This window comes from Haliaeetus albicilla, chromosome 11 (genome assembly GCF_947461875.1).
Source record: "Haliaeetus albicilla chromosome 11, bHalAlb1.1, whole genome shotgun sequence".
Classification (NCBI taxonomy): Eukaryota; Metazoa; Chordata; class Aves; order Accipitriformes; family Accipitridae; genus Haliaeetus; species Haliaeetus albicilla.
This window is the reverse complement of record NC_091493.1, coordinates 22,086,288-22,109,890: the sequence shown is the minus strand read 5'-3', so window position 1 is coordinate 22,109,890 and position 23,603 is coordinate 22,086,288. Positions and strand designations below refer to the sequence as shown.

At 42.0% G+C, this 23,603-nt stretch overlaps 2 protein-coding genes across 2 annotated transcripts; both read left to right on the top strand.

Annotated features, from left to right (window-relative positions):
- Positions 1–9: 9 nt before the first annotated feature.
- On the top strand, positions 10–14,619 carry LOC104311018 (putative lysosomal acid lipase/cholesteryl ester hydrolase). Its single transcript, XM_069796579.1, has 9 exons — positions 10–365; positions 2,162–2,282; positions 6,423–6,621; positions 7,011–7,120; positions 7,739–7,875; positions 9,335–9,481; positions 10,690–10,761; positions 11,833–11,904; positions 12,658–14,619. The coding sequence occupies exons 1-9, from the start codon at positions 261–263 to the stop codon at positions 12,889–12,891; spliced, it is 1,197 nt and encodes a 398-aa protein (XP_069652680.1). The 5' UTR covers positions 10–260; the 3' UTR covers positions 12,892–14,619.
- A 462-nt stretch (positions 14,620–15,081) lies between these two features.
- On the top strand, positions 15,082–22,800 carry CH25H (cholesterol 25-hydroxylase). The gene is made up of 2 exons (XM_069796580.1): positions 15,082–18,262; positions 21,283–22,800. Exon 2 carries the CDS (start codon positions 21,410–21,412, stop codon positions 22,232–22,234), a length of 825 nt encoding a protein of 274 aa, XP_069652681.1. The 5' UTR covers positions 15,082–18,262; positions 21,283–21,409; the 3' UTR covers positions 22,235–22,800.
- Positions 22,801–23,603: the final 803 nt, after the last annotated feature.

Genomic DNA, 23,603 nt, shown 5'->3' with positions numbered 1-23,603 from the left:
AGCCCGGCAGCGCCCTGCGGCGGGGCCGGCCGCGCTCGTTCAGCCGCTCGGGGCCGGACAACGCCCCCGGCCCGCGGCGGCCGCCCCGCCGCCGCCGCCGCTGCTGAGAGGACGGCGCCCGCCCGCGTCCTCGCCCCGTCAGCCGGGCGGCCGCCCCCGCCCCTGTGACGCGGCCCCGTAGCGGTCTGCGCGCCCGGCGGAGGCAGCAGACGAGCCTCGGGACCTGCCGCCTCTCTCTCCCTCCCTCCCGCGGGGCCAGCATGCGGGGCCTGGTGGTCGCCGCGTTCCTCCTGCAGAGCGTCGCCGGCTCGGGCGCGTTCGCCGCAGGGAGGAGAAATGTGGACCCCGAAACGAACATGAACATCGTGAGTGGCGCGGAGGGGCGGGGGGGGAGAAGTGCCCGAGACCTGTCGCCGGCGGCGGCCGTGGGGTTGTAGCGGGGCGAGGAGAGGAGCGGGCCGGGGGGTCCGGGCGGCGGGCGGCCCCTTCGCGGCTCCACGGGCGCAACCCGGTGCCTGCCGCCCTCAGCAGCCGCGGCGGGAGCCCCGGGAGGCTTCAGCCCCTGGTCGGCGGTCAGCCTGCTGCTGCTGCTGACACCCTCTGCCTACACCTCGTCTTTCTCTTCTCCGCCTTCCAGGTCCTTTTTGCCCCCCTGTTGCCTGTGGCGGATCTTTCTCTCGCATGTTTTCTGATCCAGACCTGTGGGTTTTGCTACAGTCGGGACGCTCTCGTTAACTGCTAGGAAAGCGCATGTTTGTGAAGCGTACTTGGGCTGCCAGCACGACGCTCCCGCGTTCTGACCCACAGCTGCTTTTCTCCCCATCCAGCACTGACTCTCTGAACTTTATTCTCCTTCTGCTGCAATAGCCAACTCCAGGAAATACCTGCTGTTAGTAACTGGTATTAGTTGCTCTTTCCTCTGCCCCATCTAAACTGTGCCATTTTTTCACACGGGCGAGAAGATACTTCAAGCTAGAAATGCTTAAGGTCTCTAAGAAAAGAAGTTCTTGAGTCCTCAGTATCATCTAAATATCATTTCAAGAACTGAAAATAGTAATTTAGTCTAAAGCTAATAGCATTTGAATGGAATTTAGCCTTAAAATAATTTTGGAATGTTAATGTCACTGTGGATGATTAAAGATATATTTAAAAGAAATAGCACGTTTAATTAAATGCTCCTTCTCTTCCTTGCCCAGCAGCCTAAGAGTAGAATGCCAGTCATGTCTTGCATTTTTTACATTTTCTCAAGGCACGGTTGGTGTCATAAAACCAATTATATAGCAAGTTCTCTGTCCTGATGGAGTTGCATCAAATGAAAATAACATAAAGCCCAAGACGTAGGAGGTGGGAGATAAACCTATTAATGAAATCATAGTGTTAAACAAGTGTGGGGTTTTTTATTGTTATTTTCTTGTTTGGCTTGTCAGCAAAGTCACTTAAAAGCTCTGAAACAGACATAAGGTTTGAGGAGAAAGGTGAGTAAGAAGTGGCACATGAAATGGCAAGCTGAGGTGTGGCAATGTCCACAGCTCGCACATGTGAAGAGTGTGCCCTTAGTGTTTTAAGGCTGCTGTGTTTGTGGTTCATTTCAGCACATTGCCTAAACACGATTGTGTCCTCTGTATAACAGAGAACTCGGCTTACTAAGTTCAGTTATAAATCTGAAATGTTTCCCTTCAGGAGAGATGAAGTCTTCTCTTCTTCCATATGCTGCTGTGGTGCCAGTGGCTTTTTGCTGTCCTCACTTGTTTGTTACTGAAAGATACTGCTTTCCATGAGAGCAGTTTCAATTTTTGTCTCCCAAATCCGTGTCTCGGTGTTTTGCCCTCTTATCATAATCTCCTTTTCAACACTTCAGTCTCCTTTCTCACTGTAAGCAGCGTGTGAGTAACTAATATGACAGTGGATGGGGGCAGGCTAGCGAGTCCTCCCACATTCCCAGGATAAGGTCTGTGCTCTGGCTAGTCCCTGACTCTGTACTGGGATAAGTCTCATTAAGAAAACTTGTGTACATCGAATAGGTGGGTGGTATGGCACATTCCTACTGCATCCTTTAACTTCACATCGCCATCTTTGGAAGGAACCCTGAGTATTTTGCACATGTTAATGAACTGAGGAGGCTGGCAGTCTCACTCCAAGGCGGTTTCTTTTCTTTCTTCAGAGTCAAATTATTACCTTCAGGGGATACCCTCGTGAGGAGTATGAAGTGACAACAGAAGATGGGTATATCCTTTCTGTTAACAGAATTCCTTATGGAAGAAAAGGCCATGAGAGAAGCAAAGGTAAGATTTATGTCTGCTTGGAAAAATGGGAAGTCATGAAAAAGCTTTCTTTGATTTATAAAACTTTTGTTCCTGTAATAATCTAGAAAAAGATTGCAGACTAAATGTCCTATGCAGTCAAACATATAAACAAACAAATAAGTTTGTTAAAAATGCCTGACCATTTTCAGAAGTAGGCACAGTTCACATGCCTCTTTTGGTGAAATATAACTAAACAACAAGAGTTCCCACTAGAATGTTCACAAAATAATTACTGCCTGATTTCTGCATAAAATAAAAATTTGTTTGTTAATTTTAACCTCTCTGAAGCTCCCTTTGCAGTAAGGTACAAGCCAGACCAATACTGCATACTACTGGGGTGTCATATTTAACACAGCTGCTTAAATAAGTAAAACAATGCAATAAGATAAAATCCCTTCAGAACATCTTGAGTACAGTACATTTAAAAATATATTGCAAATTAGGACATGTAACAGGTAGTTGACAACAGTCAGCCCAGACCAGGTTGCTTTATGGATGTGATTTGATGGGGGACTGGGAGGACCATTGGCGTATGCCACCAGAGCACTGTTACAAGCTGTAAGAATTACTGTGAAAGCTGGTATAAAACCATGGAAGGGATGCAGTGGGTGTACAGGTGAGGAGGTGGGGGAGAGGAAATGTAGGGGGAATGTAAGCTGAAACTTAAGGGAGTGATACGGGCAAAGGTTTTTGCAAGGACTGAATGATGGAATGCTTTAAATATGAGTCAAATGTATGTGGAAGAGGAGAGACACGTAGCCTTTGACTTGCTGTCCTCGTACACTGTGTATGGAATTAACAGTGTATTTGAAGAGCAATGGCTGAATTTGGTATCAGTCTTGTTGCCACCCCTTATAAAAGATCCTACAGACAACTGCACGCATACAACAGCAGCCTGTTCACATAGAAGCTGTAAGTATTCTAAGGACTGCCTCAGAAAAATTCGGACTAAAAAAAAAGCAGGATGAGAGGTGAAAACATAGAACAATCACTGATTTATTTTGTGAGTTCTATAGCCTTGAGTGTGAACAAGACCTGTGGAAAAACCCTCTTCTCTGCCAAAGGCCAAGCAACAGTCTTCCTGACCTTATCTATTGGTTTTGTATGAGTTAGGATGTTTGCGCTGGCCGTTGTCTCTCACAAGGTGGCTGTGTAAAGATCAGTGCATGGACAAGGCCAGTCAAACCTGGCAGGTGTCTTTGTACTTAGGAATTTCAGAGAAGCCCACAGGAAAAAGACAGGCTGCCTTTGTACCTGTTGATTTTGTCGAATCCTTCATCGATGACATAAGCAAACAGAAGTTTCCTGACCTGTGGGAATTTTCCACATTCCCCTTGCCACACCCTGGACCCCAAGTTCATGTTTTGCAAAGTGCTTTAATTTTAAAAACAAGGATTACTGAGCACATTTGGGGAAGTATGGTCTCCTAGAAGAATGAAGATTTCAAAGTTCATGTTGATCTTAAGTTTTTATAGACTTGGTATCTTTTCTCAGAAAGATACCAATGATGTCTTACTGCTGACTTAGCGTATATATGCCATAACTCTTCTTTTGCAATACCTGCATAATGTGAATAGGATCCCTTGGAATTACGTATCACATGATGGTTTGGAACAAAACCTACATTTCTTCAGCTAAAAAAAAAAAAAAAGAGAGAAAATGTCCAGAGAACCTAAAAGCAAAACATCAATGATTTTTGGTTTTAGTATTAACTAAAAATCTAAAACAACTGCATAGCGTGGATAAGAAGGGCATGGAAGTAAGTCTGTCTTCAGCTTCTTGGGGATGCAGTGAACAAAAAGTTCCATAGCAGAAAGTGTAGTTTAAGGACCTGCCTTTCTTATTCCCCTTCTGGGTTTTTTAGGATCAGAGGTGATACAAGATTATTATTGTCCAAGTCAGTTTGTCATATGATTGTGCAATTCATGTGCAGATCTGGTGACTGCTTGGTAAAGAGAAAAAGGAACTGACAGAAATTGGAGGCTAATAGGAGAACAGAATTAAAGCATAAAACATAAACAGTTTTCCTCTTCCTATGTTATGAAACATGCAAACATGCAAGTAGCAGCTTGAGGAGAGCCTGTTCTTCAAAAAAACAAAACCTGGTTGATCTGAGTTTAGTAAAAGGGAACATTGTCCTAAAAGGGATTTGTTACCCGCTGTGCAATAGACAAATCTCAGGAGGGAGATTGCTTTATTCTGCACAGGGTACTCGGTGGACTTTCCCCAAATCAAGCACACCAGATTCATCAGTTGTGTCCCTTTTATACAGTAACAATTGCATCTAATTTATTAAACTACTCCTACCTAGTATATATATTCAAACTATCTAATGCATATGCATAGGATTGTATAACCATGGTACATCAAATGCCTTCTCCGCATGCGCAGGAGTCTCTGGTGGTCTTCGGTGGTTGCTTGGGGAGGTATCGCCTCCTCGCTTTGACCGCTAAGTTGCTCTGTATCGGGTCAATGGTTTGTTTTCCTGCCAAGAGGGACGCATCATCAATCAGAGAGAATAGAAGGGATCAGAACTGGTGTTCCAGGTGAGGCACCATTAATCAGGAAGAATAGAAAAGATCAGAATGATCTTGGCTGCTTCTCTAGGTATTATGAAAATTGTTTGAAGTTGTAAATGATTAACTAACTTAATTTAAAACAGGACTTTCGAATCTACCACAGGATTTTCTATATTTGACATCAGGAAGAAGGTATCAAAGCTAAAAGTGAACATTACTGAAAACAAATTTAATGTTAGGCTTGAAAATCCTGCATGCTGTTCATAAGGCAGTGAAGTATTACTGCAGAGGAGTAAAAAGCTGAGTTGAACTGTACTGTCTCCAGTGCCAGTTTGGCACTGCTGGAGATCTGCTCTGGTTGCAGGCACAGCATGCCACAACATGTTTTTTTTAACAAAATGGGAAAAGCAGGCACTGAAAAGGTTCCTCGTCACAGGTATAAATGTTCCCAGGAGGGAGGAATATTGCTAATTTGGATTTTGGAACTCACAGCAAACATTTATAGACACGACCTGGAATGGAGCATGTAGGTGACTGAAACAGTTGTGATTTGGCTGTTTCTGCTGAAAGATCCAAGTCTAAATTATCGATGGAGGAAGTATTGCGTGAGTTAGTATTGTAATAGAATGATGTGTCATTGGAGAAGGTAAATTCCTGAGTAATCTCTGGCATTGAGCTAAAGTTACCGTGTTATCAGATTTCAGTTATTAAAGCAGAAAAAACCCACCCCAAAACACCTGTGCTACTGTGTGATCCAGAGACAGGCCTTGAATTTTCTGAAGGTCATGTTCCTCCTGAAGGCTTGTATGTTAATTTATTTTCTTTGTGTATAAGCAGGAACCTTCAATTTTCTAATCTGCATTCCACATAAAGGTGTCATTTCCCTTTTAAGGATGGGGAAGTCAGGAGGGAGGCTTCCTAAATTCCACCTGGGTCTTGACTGTGGTTAACTATTTAAGCCAAGGGGAGAAAGTCCTTTGAAACTTAGATTCCCTTGTTGGCTACTGCTCTTCAGGTTCTGCCAGAGCTTTGGTAATGGAAGGATGTTGCGTAGAGACAAAGTCAGTACCACCACTTGCAGAGATTTCCACAGCTCAGCACCCTAGTTTGGCATTGTCTTAACTGGAAAACAAAGATCTCAGTAGCGCATCTATGGGAATGCCTTCCCCAGATTTAGGGACAGGGCAAGGGTCATAAGTAGTTTAGTTGTCTCTGTGTTTGGGCCACTTTGCTGAGTATTTGTGAGCCTGAAACAGTTTTAAGGGCTACCTGCATTTTTCTTGTAGCTCCTGCTTTTCTCATGTTTGCTTATTGCACATTTGCTGTCTGTTTTGAACTTCAAGGAGTCTTTTGCTCTAGTTAGGAAACTAACAAGTTGCTAGTTTAAAATTCTTAATAATAAAAAGTAGCTTTTTGTGAAAATGTGGGTTTTCATGGCACTATGAGTATTATACAAATTGCTAATCTTAGTAGATTAAGTCAAGTAGATTAAACATTCAAAGTGCAAATCTAAAGCAGACTTTCAGTAACTCACTTGAATTATTCTTGGGCATTCAATTCCAGATGAACAGGAAGCTATGTTAAGTGCTTTATTTTTCAGGTCCAAGGCCTGCTGTGTTTCTGCAGCATGGTTTGCTTGCAGATGCCAGCAATTGGATCACTAACTTGGATTACAACAGCCTTGGCTTTATGCTGGCAGACGCTGGCTATGATGTATGGCTGGGAAACAGCAGAGGGAATACCTGGTCCAGGAAACACACACACTTCACAGTGAAGCAAGAAGAATTCTGGGTTTTCAGGTATCCTCGTCTTGCTAGAGAAACTACACACGCTGTTTGTGAGCAGGCTTCTCTTCATCTCTTTGCCCATCATCTCGGCTCAGTCACATTGTGAATGTACAAGATGCTTTTGTTCTGGTTACCTGTGCTGTCACATATGTAGGGGCAGTAAAGGGGAGTTTTGTGGTCAGTATAGCATCTTGAGACAGCCTTCATATGTGGCGAGCAGAATGTCAATTGCTTTCACCAGTGCTTGGTGTGAAGACTCAATCACCAGAGTGTTCTGCTTCATCCAAAGGAAGCTTTTCTTTATGTCCAGACAACTGATCTGCAATGCAGTAAAGCTCTGTGCAGCTGTTCCACGCTGATAACTTTACTTACACAACTGACTTTTTATCTTTCCTTTGTAGCTTTGATGAAATGGCCAAGTATGACATTCCAGCCTCAGTGGACTTTATTTTGAAGAAGACTGGCCAGGAACAAGTATTTTACATTGGCCATTCACAGGGCACCACAATGGGTATGTGAAGAGATGCATTCGTTAGAATATGTTGTGTTTGAAATGATACCAAGTTCCACATATGTGGTTTAATGATGAAAAACTAGGGCTTTTGAAATTACTCATTCTGGTTTTTAGCTGCTTCCTGGAATATTTATCAACATTAAAAAGAAAAGACTTAACCTTTTGGTGTTTACTTAAAGTGGGAAGCTATTGAAATGATAAATTGAAGTGACCGGTAGCCACCAGTACAGTTTCTATTAAAATAAATTGATGAACTGTGCATAATAAAATTAGAATCATCAGACATGTAGAATAAAGATTCCCACTTCCAGAGTATTTTGCTGTAGGTAAGGCCTGGCTCAGGTGCTTTTAGACCTGCAGATAGAAAGAGCTGGAAGAGTGTTGAGTGAGTTAGCATGAACTTGTTTTTCAGAAGAAAACAAATCCTTCTGATTTGCCTCTTAATTTGTGTTCCATAGTAACTAGCTTAATTTAAAATATCTAAATTGATCCTAGAGACAACAATGAAACTATAAACACTCAATGTATCTTAGATTTTATAGAATCACTGCCAGGTAAAATTCTCATCTAACTTGTGTCAGTGAGGTTTGTTAATTATTCTCATATTATTTACAGCTTTCATTGCTTTTTCAACTTTGCCCCAGCTGGCTAAGAAAATCAAAATGTTCTTTGCCTTGGCACCAGTAGCTACAGTCAAGTTTGCCACTAGTCCTCTGGCAAAATTGGGAGTGTTTCCTGACCTGCTACTCAAGGTTTGTATTTGAGTGTAAATGTTTTAAGCCAAACCAGGTGTCCCCTTTTCTAGTTGAAAACAGCATAGCAAAGAATGTTAATAGCTGTGATTAGATTACCATGTTTGAGAAGAATACTGGGCCAGTTTTTCCATAATAATGCTATGGAAGTAAGCAGTGGCTTCTCTGGCTTTACTGCTGTCTAATGAGACAATTTGCATCAGTTTAAAGTAGTATTTTACAATTACAACTTAAGAGATGGAATAAAATTATGTTTTTCCATTTACATGTTTCTAGAATTTACGCTACAGAAATCACATGATTAATTAGATAGTTGGCCTGTTTTAGAACAGTCATATGATAGCTTTATACGGAATACTTTTGAATTGTCATGAACTGTAACAGATTTGTTGCACAATTAACTATTTAGTATTAGAAGAGGATCCCTCAGAGGGTGGTGAAGAGCAGCAGCTTTATTTAGATGCTGTGAATCATCCTGTGGAGGAGTTTCCCTTTCGCCCTTAACATCAAAGGGAATGTAGGCAGACTGGCAGGCTGCACTAAGTGCCTGAAGTCAGACATCATGAACACTCTGCTTGCCATGTGTCATTTTTAACGATCACTTTTCTTTCCACCACCCGTGGAGATTCCCAGAGCTGTTTGTTCTGTGAGATAAACCCTTCTCTAAGGTACCTTGTACAGATTTAATGCGCAGCTGTTTGCATTGTTAGTTTCCTGCTCAAAAGGCAGATACGTAAAAGTTAACTAACAATTGTGGTCTCCTGTTCCTCGTGTAATGAACTTTTTCTAATAAGGATAGTAGCTGATCAGTGCCCTGTGCAGACGTTCGGGTTGTGCTGAGGAACTTGATTCTCATGGTGACTTGCAAAAAAGCTGGAGTGCAGAAGTACATGACAGCCACAAACCCATGTGTCAGTTGTATCTTTAAAGAGCTGTGTCACTCTTTAAGGAAGTGCTCAGTGGGCCATTTTCAAATCCTTGGCCATTTTAAAAATAGTCATCAGGAGGAAGTGTCCACCACAGCTCATGCTGCTTGTTTTTCTTCCATGGTTTGAAGAGAGGAAGTTGCAAGTACAAAGCCATTTAACATGAGCAGATGTAGCTCTAAAATATTTTAACCTTAAACAACTCTGATGACAAGAAGCTATGTAGTACTTCTGTAAAATACTGAATTTAAAACTGATTAGAATTTGAGGTGAGGTTTGGAATTCTTTAATGATGTTCCCACTTCCCACATACTTTTTGAGGGTAATGGACTGCATCATTGGTAGCAGAAGCACTAACCATGACCTTCCTGTTGGACTATAAACGAGGTTGATAAGGAGATAAATAATTTTCGTATGGCACACCTGTCACCAGTGCAAATGGAAAAAATTACCTCAAGAATGTTGTAGTGTAAAAACTAAATCCAGGTCATTCTATGCAATTATGTTTGTCCTATGTGTGTGTTATTTTGTAGGACATGTTTGGAAAGAAACAATTCCTCCCTCAGAATTCTTTGCTGAAGTGGCTTGCTACCCATGTTTGCACACACAGAATACTTGATGACCTTTGCGGCAACTTATTCTTTCTTCTGTGTGGTTTTAATGAGAGGAACTTGAATATGGTATGTTTTGGTGACTTTTAATAGCTGAGTTATTGTGAATTCTAACACAGTATTGACTGTGTATCACTGTAGTGATTGTCCTTTACATGTAATTAGAAAAAAAATAATGCTGCCTTCATCATACTGAGTTTGGATGAATATCTGTCCTTGGTATAGATGTAGTTGCCCAGTTTGGATGGATAGAATTAACCTTTTAAAGTGTTACTGGAAAGCTAATATACATTATTTTAGATCTGTTGGGAGAAGTGGGTAAGAAGGGAATTAATATGATGGTGCAAGTATTTAATTCTTTTTGCAAGGAAGTGAGGAATAAAGATACAGTTTTCAACCATTTTCAGGAGAACTGTTGAAGTTTTCTGGTCTCTCGGTGGATGTGTGCAATTATTTTTGCTGGGACCAATTTCTGACTCTGCTGATGGCTTCATCTGTGGTTCTAGTTCCAAAGGATGTGTTCATAGGACTTGTTTTGTTATCTAAAAGCAAGTTAACAGCAACTGGTGTGAGACCACCTTTTTTCATAATGCTTCTTAAAGTGTTTCTAAATCCCTGAAATAAGTAGAACCTGGTATCAGTTTACCCACAGGTAGATGAAGGCTGAGGATTTTTTTTACTGGAGTGAGATACAATTAGCATTAATTTTTTTCACCATTCTGTGTGCAAAAATGTGCTTTTTTTGTATTTTATATCAAGGTGAAAGTGTGGGTTTTGATTTTTCTTGCCAGCACATACAGTTTTCATGGTTTTATTGGTGGTTGATTGTTTTTTTTTCTGCCAGGATTTAAGTTTGCCTGCGTATTTTGTACTTCTAAACTCAAAGTATATGAAGTTCTGAATCAGTTTGGATTGACAGTTACTAATTTAGCTGTAGAGTAATGCAAGGTTTCTCTGGAGGTCCATCCAAATATTAGTTAATGTGCTCCCAATTCTTACAATACTAGCACTTTTTAAAAGATATTCTGAATATATAAAAAAATGCTGAGTGGATATCATTATCAGGTTTAAAGTTAGGCATTAAAGTTCTGCGGTTAATTTTAAGTAATCCCCAAAACATTTGAACCTTTTACCTCTTCTGTATATATGGCTCTAGTTAACTTTTGTTTATAACAGTTTTGAGAGGAATGGAAAATTTTCTGTTAGTTGTTCAACAAGCAGTAATGGTTGCACTGTTGCACTGTGAGAAGTAAACCATGTTAATTATGTTGTTGCAGAGCCGAGTGGATGTGTATTCAACACACTGCCCTGCAGGGACATCTGTACAAAACATGATCCACTGGAGCCAGGTAGAGTTTCCAGAATATAAAATGTCTGTGACTCTAGCTTGTTTGTAGAATATTGATGTCCCTGATATTTAAATGAAATAAGATGCCAAAATATATATGTAACATAGCCCAAGTGAAATTCTGGAACTGCCAATTGTCTGAATGGCAGCTGTTCACTGCAGCTGCTTTGATGATGCAGACTTAGGGTGGCTCACCCCTCTCCCCTATTTCTTTGAAGATAGGCTAACTGTAAGTACTTCAGGTCAACAAAGAATACAATGGAATAACTTAACTCAGAGATGCTGTAACAAGTATTTGCTCCCCTTTCTGCAAATCCAGTTTTGATTACAAGTTATATTTTTAGCCAGTGAAAAGCAGCAGGCTTTCTGTTCTGTTCTGTTCTGCTTGGCTTGATTTTCTATTTTATTAGTGTATTTTGAATTTCACCTCAGTGCACGATTTCATGCCTGTGATGCTATTGTGCCTGAAGCTTGCTCAGCAGGTTGACAAATACAAGAAGACATTTGCCATGGAAGCAGCGGTCAGTGCTACTTGTGATCTTGTCACTGGACTTGGTCATCTATTCAGCAGCAGTGTGTTTTGCTGTAAATAGCTGTTCAAGTATTGGCTTGGGAAGAATTTTGTGAAGACTTTTTTTTTTCCCAGATCCCTGTTATATAGACTTCCGTTTCTGAAAAATAATAATTAAATCATACAGAGTAGACTTTCTAAAAAAGCTCCATGCTGTGTTCATATACATTTAGACAGCAAGGTAAATATTTCAGAAGTAAGCATGGAGCTGGCACATCCTGGCTTTGGATGCACTAAACTGTTTTCCTTAATCTTTCCTACCATTGCTATGAAAGACCATGAAATCTTAAGGGACAAAGTCTAATGGTATTGAATGTTAATGTTTCCCTCTCCTGTGACACTGGGCAAAGCAGTGACACTTGTTCTTGTTAATACTTGGCATTTCACTGTTTCTTGTGTCAGTTGCCTTTGCCGATTCTCCAGGTGACCTATACTTTTTTATTCCTGAAATAGAAGTCTTGCAGTTCTTCTTTCTATGTGTGAATATTTATTTATTTCTAGGCTGTGAAGACTGGGGAACTCAAAGCTTATGACTGGGGAAGCAAGGCTGCAAATATGGCTCACTACAACCAGGTAGACGTCTTTTATGGATATGTTATAGTTCTTGAGCATCACAAAAAAAGTCCTTGGGCACTTCTCTGGGTGCTGTGTTTACGCTGCATGCTAAAGAGCTGCTAGTGTTGCCCAGTAACCAACTGGAGATCTGCCATTAAAAAAAAAAAAAAAAAAAAAAGGCAGGACTATAGAGGTCTGAGGTACTCCTAAGTCAGTATGGAGCCCATGCTTGGATACAAAGTTGTGATGGCACAGTTTCTTGAGGGTGGTCTTGCCTGCCTAGATCATGAGATCCCACTGCACTTCTCATGATAAGGCTTAGACTCTCAATTCATGCGTATCGCTTATCTTCAGCCTGTTTAATCTCCATGCATGTTTGTTTCTAAATTGCTGTGTGCAATACTAAAAATATTTTGCCACTTTAGTGGCTGGGAAAGTTTGCAGTATCGTACTTTCAGAGTGGCAATCACTTTTAGTATTTGATTAGGGTTTAGAAATAACTCAAATGGGATGCATTCTCTGAGACTGTCTTGTAAACTCCTCAAACCACATCTTTATGGCTATGCGTGCTATAATATTGTAGGACTCTTGGAGTTACATTTTCTGTTGAGTCAGGATTCCATCTCCATCTCTAGCTGCCCAAGAAAGGAAGAGAAAATGAGAATCTTGACACATTCTTCTTGCACTTGCTAGTATGTTACACTGCAGTGTAGTATCACACTGAAGAGTTGTTCTTTCTAATGTTTTTGTTTTCACTTTCCCCCTCCTCAGTCTACTCCCCCTTTCTACAAAATAAAAGAGATGACTGTACCAACTGCGGTGTGGACTGGTGGACAGGACTGGCTGGCAGACCCAAAGGATGTTGCTATGCTACTCACTCAGATCACAAACTTGGTTTACCACAAAAACATTCCAGAATGGGAACATTTGGATTTCATCTGGGGCCTTGATGCACCTTACCGCATGTATAATGAAATAATTAACATGATTAGGAAGTATCTCTAAACTGGCATGGTATGTCAGAGTATTAGTTCACCAGGAATTCGTCTTTTTGGAACATATGCTTTTCTGGCAATAATACTACATTGTTTATTTATGATGCATTTTTAAAATGCCAGCAATGACTACTGAACTGGATTCATATTTGGTTTGTTTTTCTCAGTATTATTTCTCTCTCTCGCAGAAATCCTCATTGTGTCCTGCTGATTTTGCACACAGTGGCATGGTATTCAAAAACCAGCAGTGTTACTTTGCACAAAAGGAGTATGTCATGTGCATATAAATTTAGTGACATGTCTGAAAGACAAGTTAGTCCATTCAGCACCTCAGGTGCTTGACGATTAAAACAGTAAGTATTTCACTGTGCATAAAACACTGCCATTTCTCAGTGTGTTGCCACTACTGAGTACCTTTCAGAGGTACTCTTTGTACTGCAGTGACCCATTTGGTGCTGGTACTTTAAAAAGCACTTAGTGACTTTTTTGCTGTGTTATTGTTTTAGCCATCACATACAAGCTAGCTACATCAGGTGACTTTCTTTTTCAATATTGTCCAGAAGATTTGTCATGAAGCCAGAGAAGATCACCACTGTCAGTTGAAATCTATTTTGGCACTGATTCATTGCTGCATTTTTCTTGATTTAACAGTGTCCCTGAAGCCTTTCATGTTTCACGTACCAGCTATGGATAAGGATTGTTATTTGTCCTTGCAGATTCCTGGAACAAGAGAAGCGGTTAAAAGAAATACCACTTTCAGTTAGCTTTGTCAATGGGTTATGGCTTTCAAGGAGAATGATGTAACATACTTGTGTTTTGTTTTCTTTGCACTGACCACTAGAAAACAAGCTCCCCCGGTATACTACTGGTGAGGGAAGAGCCAAAGCATTAATTCTATGGCTTGAGTGACTTAATTTGCATGGACTTTTCCCCTTAATCATCTGCTACTTTGAAGATCTGTTTATTTCTTAGCTGCTTAGGTGTTGCTTGCCACCATTGTGCTCAGGAACTGTACAACACCCTGGTGAAGCCTGGCAATATTAACGGCAGTTTCCATTTGTCTCAGTTTCTACTTCAAAATGGGGCTAAGACCCCATTTAATGGGGGGAGAGAATTCACGTCTCTTTCAGGGGTCTGACTTTAGAGCTGTAATTGTCTGCAGTATAGGTGCCTTGCTCTTTCCATTGACCATGCAGAGGACTTTGGGTCCTCTGAATTGCACAAAAGTTCCATGCCAAATGTAGATGTATGAACAATGTCCAGAGTCAGTTGCCTCAGTCCAGATGATAATTTCTGTGCCATGGCTGGATTCAACCCAGACTTCTGTCAGTAATCCCAACAGGATAAAAAGCCTTTTCTACATGGCATAGAAAATAGTGCATTTTAAGCTGAAGCAAACTTTTTTTGTAAAAAAAGATGCAAAAATATGCATTAGTTATAAATTAGGGTTTGTTTATTTAGGGTTTTTTATTCCTAATTCAGACTCATGGAATCCTCAGGCTTTGTTTAAGGAAAAAGTTGTTCATGATATTTCAGTTGTGATTCCTAGCAGGACCTCTTAAGTTTGCTTTATATTTGTAGCAACCATACTTGCTTCACCTTGCTGTGCTGAAAGGAAGTTTCTGTAGGACTCCACAGTGGGTAACTTAGCAGTTGTGAGGGTATGTGATACAGCAAGAGCCATGTGCATCATGTTTATTAAACTTGAGTACTTCAATAAACATGAGACTTGCTTGGAGTTTGGAGCAATGTGTTGTGTTTCACTTCTTGTTGTTTCATGAATACATGTGACTCTTTGGGACAGAATCCAGAAAGCTGAGTGTTTTTTACAGCTATACATCTGTAGAACAAGTACAATCATAGAGTGGTTTGGGTTGGAAGGAACCTTAAAGATCATCTAGTTCCAACCTCCTGCCATGGGCAGGGACACCTTCCACTAGACCAGGTTGCTCAAAGCCCCGTCCAACCTGGCCTTGAGCACTTCCAGGGATGGGGCATCCACAACCTCTCTGGGCAACCTGTTCCAGTGCCTCGCCACCCTCACAGTGAAGAATTTCTTCCTTACCTCTAATCTAAATCTACCCTCTTTCAGTTCAAAGCCATCACCCCTTGTCTTATCACTACATGCCCTTGTAAAAAATACCTCTCCAGCTTTCCTGTAGGCCCCCTTTAGGTACTGGAAGGCCGCTACAAGGTCTCTCTGGAGCCTTCTCTTCTCCAGGCTGAACAACCCCAACTGTCTCAGCCTGTCTTCATAGGAGAGGTGCTCCAGCCCTCTGATCATCTTCGTGGCCCTCCTCTGGACTCACTCCAACAGGTGCGTGTCCTTCTTATGTTGGGGGCCCCAGAGCTGAACACAGTACTCCAGGTGGGGTCTCACCAGAGCGGAGTAGAGGGGGAGAATCACCTCCCTCGACCTGCTGGTCATGCTTCTTCTGATGCAGCCCAGGATACGGTTGGCTTTCTGGGCTGCAAACACACATTGCCAGGTCATGTTGAGTTTCTTGTCAACCAACGCCCCCAAGTCCTTCTCCACAGGGCTGCTCTCGATCCACTCATACGAAAGTAAAATAGCCAAGTGAGCTTCCGTTTTAGTTTTGCCCTGAAAGAGGCTTTTCCTAAGACTAAAAGGCCATTCATGTTGTTTTGGGGGACTTCCCTGAGACTTTTAAGTAAGGTACCAATTGTAAAGAACTGCTCACAAGACAGAGTCATTTTCTAAGCCTTAAGGTGAGGCTCCTTTCAAACCACTGACATGGTGGAAAGCTTCTTGTATCACATTCTTAAACCCTGGGTAATTGGATTGCTTAACAGACTGTCTGGTAATCTCACACATAGCATTTAACCACATAGTAAGGCAGGGAACTAACCTCTGCTATGGTACATTTGACCCAGTTTTTGACCTTTGTCATCTTCAATAATAAATATACTCAGGCTGTACCTTTCTGTACATTCTGAATACAGTAGATGTGCAGTCAAGATAGGAGGGTGTATTAAATCCTATGTGTTGCCAGCTTTGTCAGCTGATGAAACCCCTGTGTGCCTGGAAACGAGGCCAGAATAGTGGAAGCTTTACACAAAAGCCATTATGGATGGAGCTTCTCTGCTTCGCTGGAGCAGGGATGTCTATGGGAATTGTGTGCTGCTGTGCTTGCTCTCCCTGGCTTGTTAAATTTACAAGCACTGTGTGACACAAACTTGGAGAGGTGTCAGTGGGAAGAAATGTGCAAAATAAGACCCTGAACACAGAGCAGAAGAGCAAGAAGGTTGGTCTAATAAGAATGAGCAGTGATGAATGGTACATTTTTCAAAGCAGATCTTAGTGCCTGTTTTATAGACATCTTTGTGTTATAGGTGTGTGTGTATATGATGTTGAAGGTTGGCTGAATGTCAGCTTTGGATAATATAAAAGCGTACCAGCATAACAGAGGGCATCAGACACGTGCTGCTGTCTTAGTCTCAGCATTTAGTGACATGATCAAACTATGCTAGAAAGCCAGAAGAAAGTAGTCCCTGTTCAGCTGATGGATTGCCAGACTCACAGACCTGTGTGCATCTGAAGTGAATGCACGAGCCAGGGCTTTGACTTAGAGATGTACAACACAATCGGGCATATGAGGGCTTACACAGACACAAAGGCATGTGGTTTTGTCCACGTGTTTTGCTTGGAAGTTGAAAAGGATTTTTTTTATAGTCATCTGCAAGTATATTCACACTGTTCATTTGATGCAGAAGGCCTAAGGATGGTTGAGTGTGTCTATGTTAGTGGTGCGTACTGAGTGATGTATTAGCTCAATGCAGAGCATTTTTACACTGTTTAGTGATTCTGCAGCTAGTGATTACACTGACAAAAGTTTACACATCAACTCAACATAGAAGTGCCTCAGCATAGGATGTTGTGGTAAAAGAGCTCCTACTCCCTTGGGCCCTGTAAGAGAAACAGTTTTGTCAGCTTGGGAACAAAATAAACCAGTTTTCTGTAAATTACTCTATGGTGAACGTGCTATACCAAAAAAAAGGAAACATGAATACTTTAATATAATGAAAAGTTACAAATGGCTTTACTCTGTAAGATAAGAGAGAGAAACCTTGATGGCTGAATAGGTTTTCTTATATATAATAAAACAGAGCTCTTGGTGGAAGATTTTCCTATAATTAGAGCATTTATAATGTCTTCTCTCTTTCTTTGATGTCTTGTAAAACATATACTCCTGCTGCAGCATTGCCCATCATGAGCATGCTAATAATGGCCTCTCTTCTCCAGTAGCCTATTTTCAAATAACTTTATATGAACAAAATCATTGAAATCATCAATGAAATAAAAAATTATGAAGGTGGGATGGACAGTAGCCACACCTGTAACATGATTGCCTGAGCCTTATTTTCTGAGGATACTGAGCTGAAAAGTGCCTGTATCGCATTCTGACTCCTCCAGAAATGATGAATGTGTGTAGTTGTAGAGGATGCAAATCCATTTCTCACTACTGAATTATGAATTCTGAATGAAAGAATTTTAGGATCTTTTCCTGATGGTTACTAGTTTGAAAACTCATCCTGGTAAGGTAAAGCTTGAGAATTAACAATTCACTTTGCTGGCAGCTTTCCATCCCTAGCTGTTGTTAGGAACGCATTAAAAAGACCTTTGATTAAGCCTTCTTTCCACGCTGGCTGGAGAGGTTTTCAGTGAAGCTGGGTTGGGGAGGTGGAGTGTTGCTATGAAAATATTTTGATTAAGAAAATGTGTTAGTTCTGTTAAGAAAAGTATTTTGTGTTTAGGCTAAAGTTTTTCATCAGAACTGAAGACGAACGTGTGTTCTTCATCCTCAAGTACTCGGCGTACCCATGGGCTCAGCGTTCAAGCTGCTTACCTGGGATGCGAGGAGCAGAGGCTCATCCCCCTGCTTCGGATTCAGACCCTGGGCTTGAATCTCAGTACGCCTAAATATAAGGAGACTATAGGTTGAAAAGAGGTAAGTATGCCAAGCCCCCTCTTTCCCTCCCAACCCGTTACGGCTCTACGGCCTGTAGACAGATCTGTGCCTACCAACCTTTCGTCCCGCAGCAGAACGGCGTGCATTCTGTTACCGCCGCAGGTCTTAAGGAAGCCTCGGAAGCACCTCGCGGTGTCGGTAAGGCTGACAGAACGCCACCCCGTACTTGGAGAGCCGTCGCTGCGGCGCAGCCCGCGGCGGGCGGTTTGCGGGGAGCGGCGCTGCGGGCCGTGCCTTTCTGCGCTGGGGGGTGCTGTTGCCTGCGGAGAGGCCGCTGCAGCCCAGCGCGGGGGGGGCGCATAAAGCGCTCGCTTAGAGCCGCAGCCTCGCAGAGCTGCCATGAGTCCTGCTGAGCAGTGTGTCTCCTTGCACTCAGGCTCTCGGACCAAGGTGAGTTAGGATGCGAGGACCTCACATTTATCGTGTTTTTCCAGCATGGTAACACTTTCTTTTAAAACGAGAGGGGACCGCCTCTGCCTGCCTTTGCTCGGGTTGCTATCCCGCTTCCCTGCTGCTGTCCTGAGCAAGTTATCAGCCCTCTTCCCCAGCACCCTTTTCCTGGTAGAAGGCTCAGCACGCGCTGGGATGTCGCCTTATCGCTGGTACAACAACAGACCCGCCGCACAGAGGGGGAGAAGAGGAGGAGGGAAAAAGAAGATTTGCCTCTGCTGCTGTGACGTTAGTTTCAGTGTGTTTTCCCTGCCTGGTGTTCCCTCCTGCTAACCTTCCCTCATTCTCCTACCCACTTAGTGTTTTGCTGTTTACCTTAGAGCTTGTACCTAACAGTGGAGCCCGGGGTAGGTGCTTGCTTCTTGTGCTCATGTGGAATCTATTTAAGACCCTTTGCGGGGCCTCATTCCAAACTATGTGCCCTTCAACCTAAACTCTGCAGCAGGAGTCCTGATTTTTTTGAGACCCGTTTAGCGTCTCGCAACACATGGGAAAGTTTGGCAGCATCGCAAGTTGAGCGAAAAAAGCTGGGGTTGTGTTGCTGAGTTAAGTACAGAAGGGATTTGCCTGTCCTTTGTCTCGTCTTCACGTTGTACTTCGCTCTGACAAAGAAACCCACTCTAGCGGAGCAGCAGTGCGTGATAAGTGCCTTTTAGTGGCCGAGCCGAACAGCTGGGACTCGGTTTCCGGAGAGCGGGGCTTCGGCCTCCCTGGTGCGTGCGCATTCGTCCCCCTGAGCGCACTCGCTTGCCGAGCGAGCCCGACCGGGTGCCGGGCCGGGCTCAGCCCTGCCCGCAGAGCCCGTCCCCCGGCGCGCCGGCAGCCGGGGCGCGGGGCGCGGGGCGCGGGGGGCTGCGCGGCCGGCGCCGCGGCGTGCGGAGCGGGCTCGGGGCTGCCCCGGCCGCGGGGCTGCTCGCCCTGAGCCTTCCTTGGGCTCCATGTTGCGGGACGCGCCAGTAATGAGACTGCAGAATGCCGTTATTTTTCCTCACGGGACTTCAGAATGTTTTTTTTCTATGACCTAATCGGCGGGCAAAATGCCCGTTCTTTAAATCGTAGCTTACAGGCGGCAGTGGTTCTAAAACTGCTGGAGGCTTCAGGTGGCTGGTAGGGACTACTCAGCCGGAGGAGAGTCGTTAGGGCAGCTGAGCAATTTCTGTCTATATCTCCCTTTGGAATACGTTATAGAATAAATCTAGTCCCCGAATAATTCTAATAAAATAGAGGATCACATATCCCAGCCGGGAGGCTTAATTTCTAATTGCAACTGCATAAATCAACAGAAGGCATCCCTCTCAGGACTATTTTCAGACCCAGCCGGTGATTGAGTCACAAATGCATTTTTCACGTCCTTATTGTGAAATAGAGGTCGGGATAAAATACAATCAGAAGACTGAAATGAAGCTCTTGGATATCGATCCTCATCCATTAAATTAGTGTCTCTCGCTGGCTTTTAGTTTCGCTGTGTTCAACAGTCTGAATTAATTGAGTTCAACAGAACAGTCTCACAACAGCAGAGAATCTGAATCTATTTCTAAAATGCATATGCAATGGCTAGAGCCTCTGAAGGCCGTACCATACCTGTCCCCAAGAAAGAACTTCTGATTGCCTGAATAATATAGCACAGATAATGTTACTGTTTCAGTAAACTCCCTGAAGTCTAAGGATAGAGCAAAATCTGCACTTCCTTAAGAGCAGAATCTCTTGAGAACAGTTGAGACTGAAAGCAAGCTTAAGTATTAGGAGAAGTCCATGCGTAGTTCAGAAAAGGTCACTGCTAGTTAATCATTCTTAATTACTGAGAAGCAAGGAAATTCCATCTCCCATTTCCCCCCATCAGATTTCTTTTCTGAATAGCAAAGAACTAAAATTGTCTGAACAAGCTTAATAAAGTCATCCAGGAAGTTGAGCTCATTTCCAATATTAGAATAAGTGCTGTACCTACAAAAGAGGTGAGTTCATAGGAAGCTGATGGCAAGCTCTGTTTCCCTAAATGTTCAAAGCTTTGTTTGTCTTTTTCTAAAAGTACAAACCAAGTGATGTCTTAGTGGTTAAATCAAAACCTCCATCATTTACCCCTGAAATACTTTTATCAGATTAGAAATGTTGCGAGTAAAGCCTGCTAGCTTCTGTCTGCTATGTGCTTGCCTATCGTCAAAGGAAGACCCTTTACAGGACATAGGTCTAACCAGTGGATCTTTTAATTGCATAAGTTAGTTTGACACTTGTGTAAAGAATGATTTCCCTATCATATTGCTCAAAATGCTTTTGAGATGTGGAGTGAATATTGTACTAATGCAAAAATAATACTTGTCACTAAGTATCTGTTTGGAAGCATAATGAGATTTTACCTTGTATTCTTCCCAGCTACTGGGGGATATTTTCTTCTTCAAAAGTTGTTGGCTCAGTTTTGCATCTAGTCAAGTCAGGTGAATTTTGCCATGTCAAGTAGATACAGGAGCATAAAGGAGAACATGACCTCAAAAGTAGATGGGTGTAAGTCATAGCCATCACATTCAGACTGGAAGCATAGTGTAGGTCTCCTTAAGGTTTCGACTTAACCTGTTGTATACCCAAGGGATCATTAAGAAAATGTGTGTTTGCACACATCCATTACCCGCCAAACAGCCACAGGTCAGACCTGGGGTTTAGGCACACACACATCTTTGGTAGCAGTCACATAAAAAAAAATCAATGGTAGGTTGTATTTCCTTACTTATAAAGGCAAAAGGATAACAAAGGATGACACAGTTTAAAATTAGTAAGAGACAGCAGTTTTTCAAGTGTGTGCACTTGAGTGGAAAATGTTCCTACCCTCTTTCTCTGAATTCCAGTGTTAGAATTCTGTATTTCTGCTTATTTTTCCTATCACGCAAGTCTCTTGTAGAGCTCCAGTGATTACTCTGGCTGGATAATTCTGTTCTGAGATTGTAATGCATTATACCACTTCTGTATAACAGGAAAGGGAACTTCCTCTTTAAAGCTACGTATTACTAAGTAAGGAGGATTTCTGATGGGCGGAGTTCTCCCTTGAGCAGGCTAGATAAAGGCTTGCGGGATTTACAGACCTCTCAGACTGCAATCAGCATGAACTGCAGCCTGTCGGACAGAGTGCTGCTCAGCTACGCGATGGCTGGACAGCGGGACAGGTTGTGCCTTCAGTCTCTTTGGGACTTTGTCACAGCAAAGGAGCCATTGATCAAGTCACCTTTTTTTCCAGTGCTGTTTTCTTTTACAGCATACATGGCTTTCTGTCTTCCATATATTGCACTGGACTTTTTAAGCACTGGACTACCAAACTTGAGAAAATACAAAATCCAGCCACAGAACTATCCAACTCTTGGAATGATGGTGCCTTGCATTATTCAAAGTGCGTATCACCATGTTGTTTTGATCTTCCCGGTGACGTTTCTCCACTGGTACTGGAGACCAATGAATCTACCAGTGTTAGCTCCAGAGCTGCCTGAGGTCCTGCTGGAAGTAGGAGTTTGCCTGCTTCTGTTTGATTTTGAGTACTTCCTGTGGCATTTGCTTCATCACAAGGTGCCTTGGCTCTACAAGACTTTCCACAAGGTGCATCACAAGCATGTGTCAACGTTTGCTCTTACTACACAGTATTCCAGTGTATGGGAATTGCTCTCACTGGGATTTTTTGCTGCTATCAACCCAGTGCTCCTCGGATGCCATCCTTTGACAGAAATGATTTTCTTCCTTGTAAACATTTGGTTGTCAGTGGAGGACCATTCAGGATATGACCTTCCGTGGTCAACTCACCGACTTGTGCCTTTTGGTTTATATGGAGGAGCACCACATCATGATCTCCATCATCTCAAATTCAAATCAAACTATGCTCCTTACTTCACCCACTGGGACAAACTCTTCGGGACATTCACAGAGTCACATTCTAATTAAGGATATTTACCTGTGGACAAACTCTTACTTTTTTATAGACTAAACGGGGACATTAATTTTTCAAAGACATGCGGAAGATTGTATATTTGAAGCTGCCTGTAAAAGCAATAGCTATTTATAACAAATCCTCTTAATATATGTGTATTTGTATGTATACTTGGAACTGTCTATGTTAAATGACTGCAAATGGGAGGGTAAATATCTGTTGCTTAAATTTGTTTGAGTCAAAGGTGTAAGGGAAGCATTAAGAGACATTCTCTCTTCTTTCCTTCTTTCCAGCTTTCATAAAGCATGTATTGTATTACTGTATGATGTTTTATACATACACCAGAACAACTATCTTACTGTTGTAGGATGATTTATGATGTAAACAGAAAAGGTACACATCATGGATTTTGTGGAGTTTAATCTGCTAGAGCATATTATTGCACAATGATGTTGTAAAATATTGCTGCCAAACAAAGCTAGTTGGCTAACTGTTGCAATAATTTTGATATTTATATTTTAAACCTTGATGTACTGTCTGTTTTTAATAGAAAATAAATATGGTCATTCTTTTAAAATTATATTCTGTTTCATTTTATTCATCCCTCTGTTCATATTAGGAACAGGTATGATTCCTTTTGCATAGGTGTCATTTATTTGAGTTTCAGAGTTTCAGACTTTTCTTATTAAAATATTGCCATGTTATTTCAAAAGTGAACCGTTTACTTTTTCTCTAGAATCATGTGTTATTTTTAAATAGTTTTCAACTTTGTAGAAACAGAATATTAAAGAATGCAGTTTAAAAAACCATAGTGAAATTTTATTATTACATTTTTAAGAAGCTTGAATACTTTTCACTAAATTGAGAGAGCAGAACATTAAGCAGCCCCTTAATAAAAGGGAGCACTGGTCCTTTACAACCACATCAATTAATTGTTACTTGCATACAAAAACCTGGCAAGGAATATAAACAGGTTTCTACAAAATAGGTGATTCTTTCAAGCAGATTTCAGAGGAATAGAATCAAACCTTTCAGAATCCTAAACCATAGAACAAAACAGCTACATGTTGCTAAAAGAACAGTTATATATAAAACATTGCCATGTAGTCTCACAGAAGTCACACTGAAAAAAATAAGCATGATGAGATAAGCAGGTCTTCCATGTCTCATTCAGCAGAGATCTGTATGGACTTCTTATGGCCACTATATAACATTTTAATGCTTATAATCTTCTATCCTGTATTACTAATAAACTTCTCAGGATACTGAAGGGAACAGAGAAAGTGCAAATAATGTAGCGAGTGCATAACGAACACTTATGCATCATCATCCAAAAATGTCTTTGTCATTGTGTTATGTCTAGAGGGTTGTGTGACCTTACAG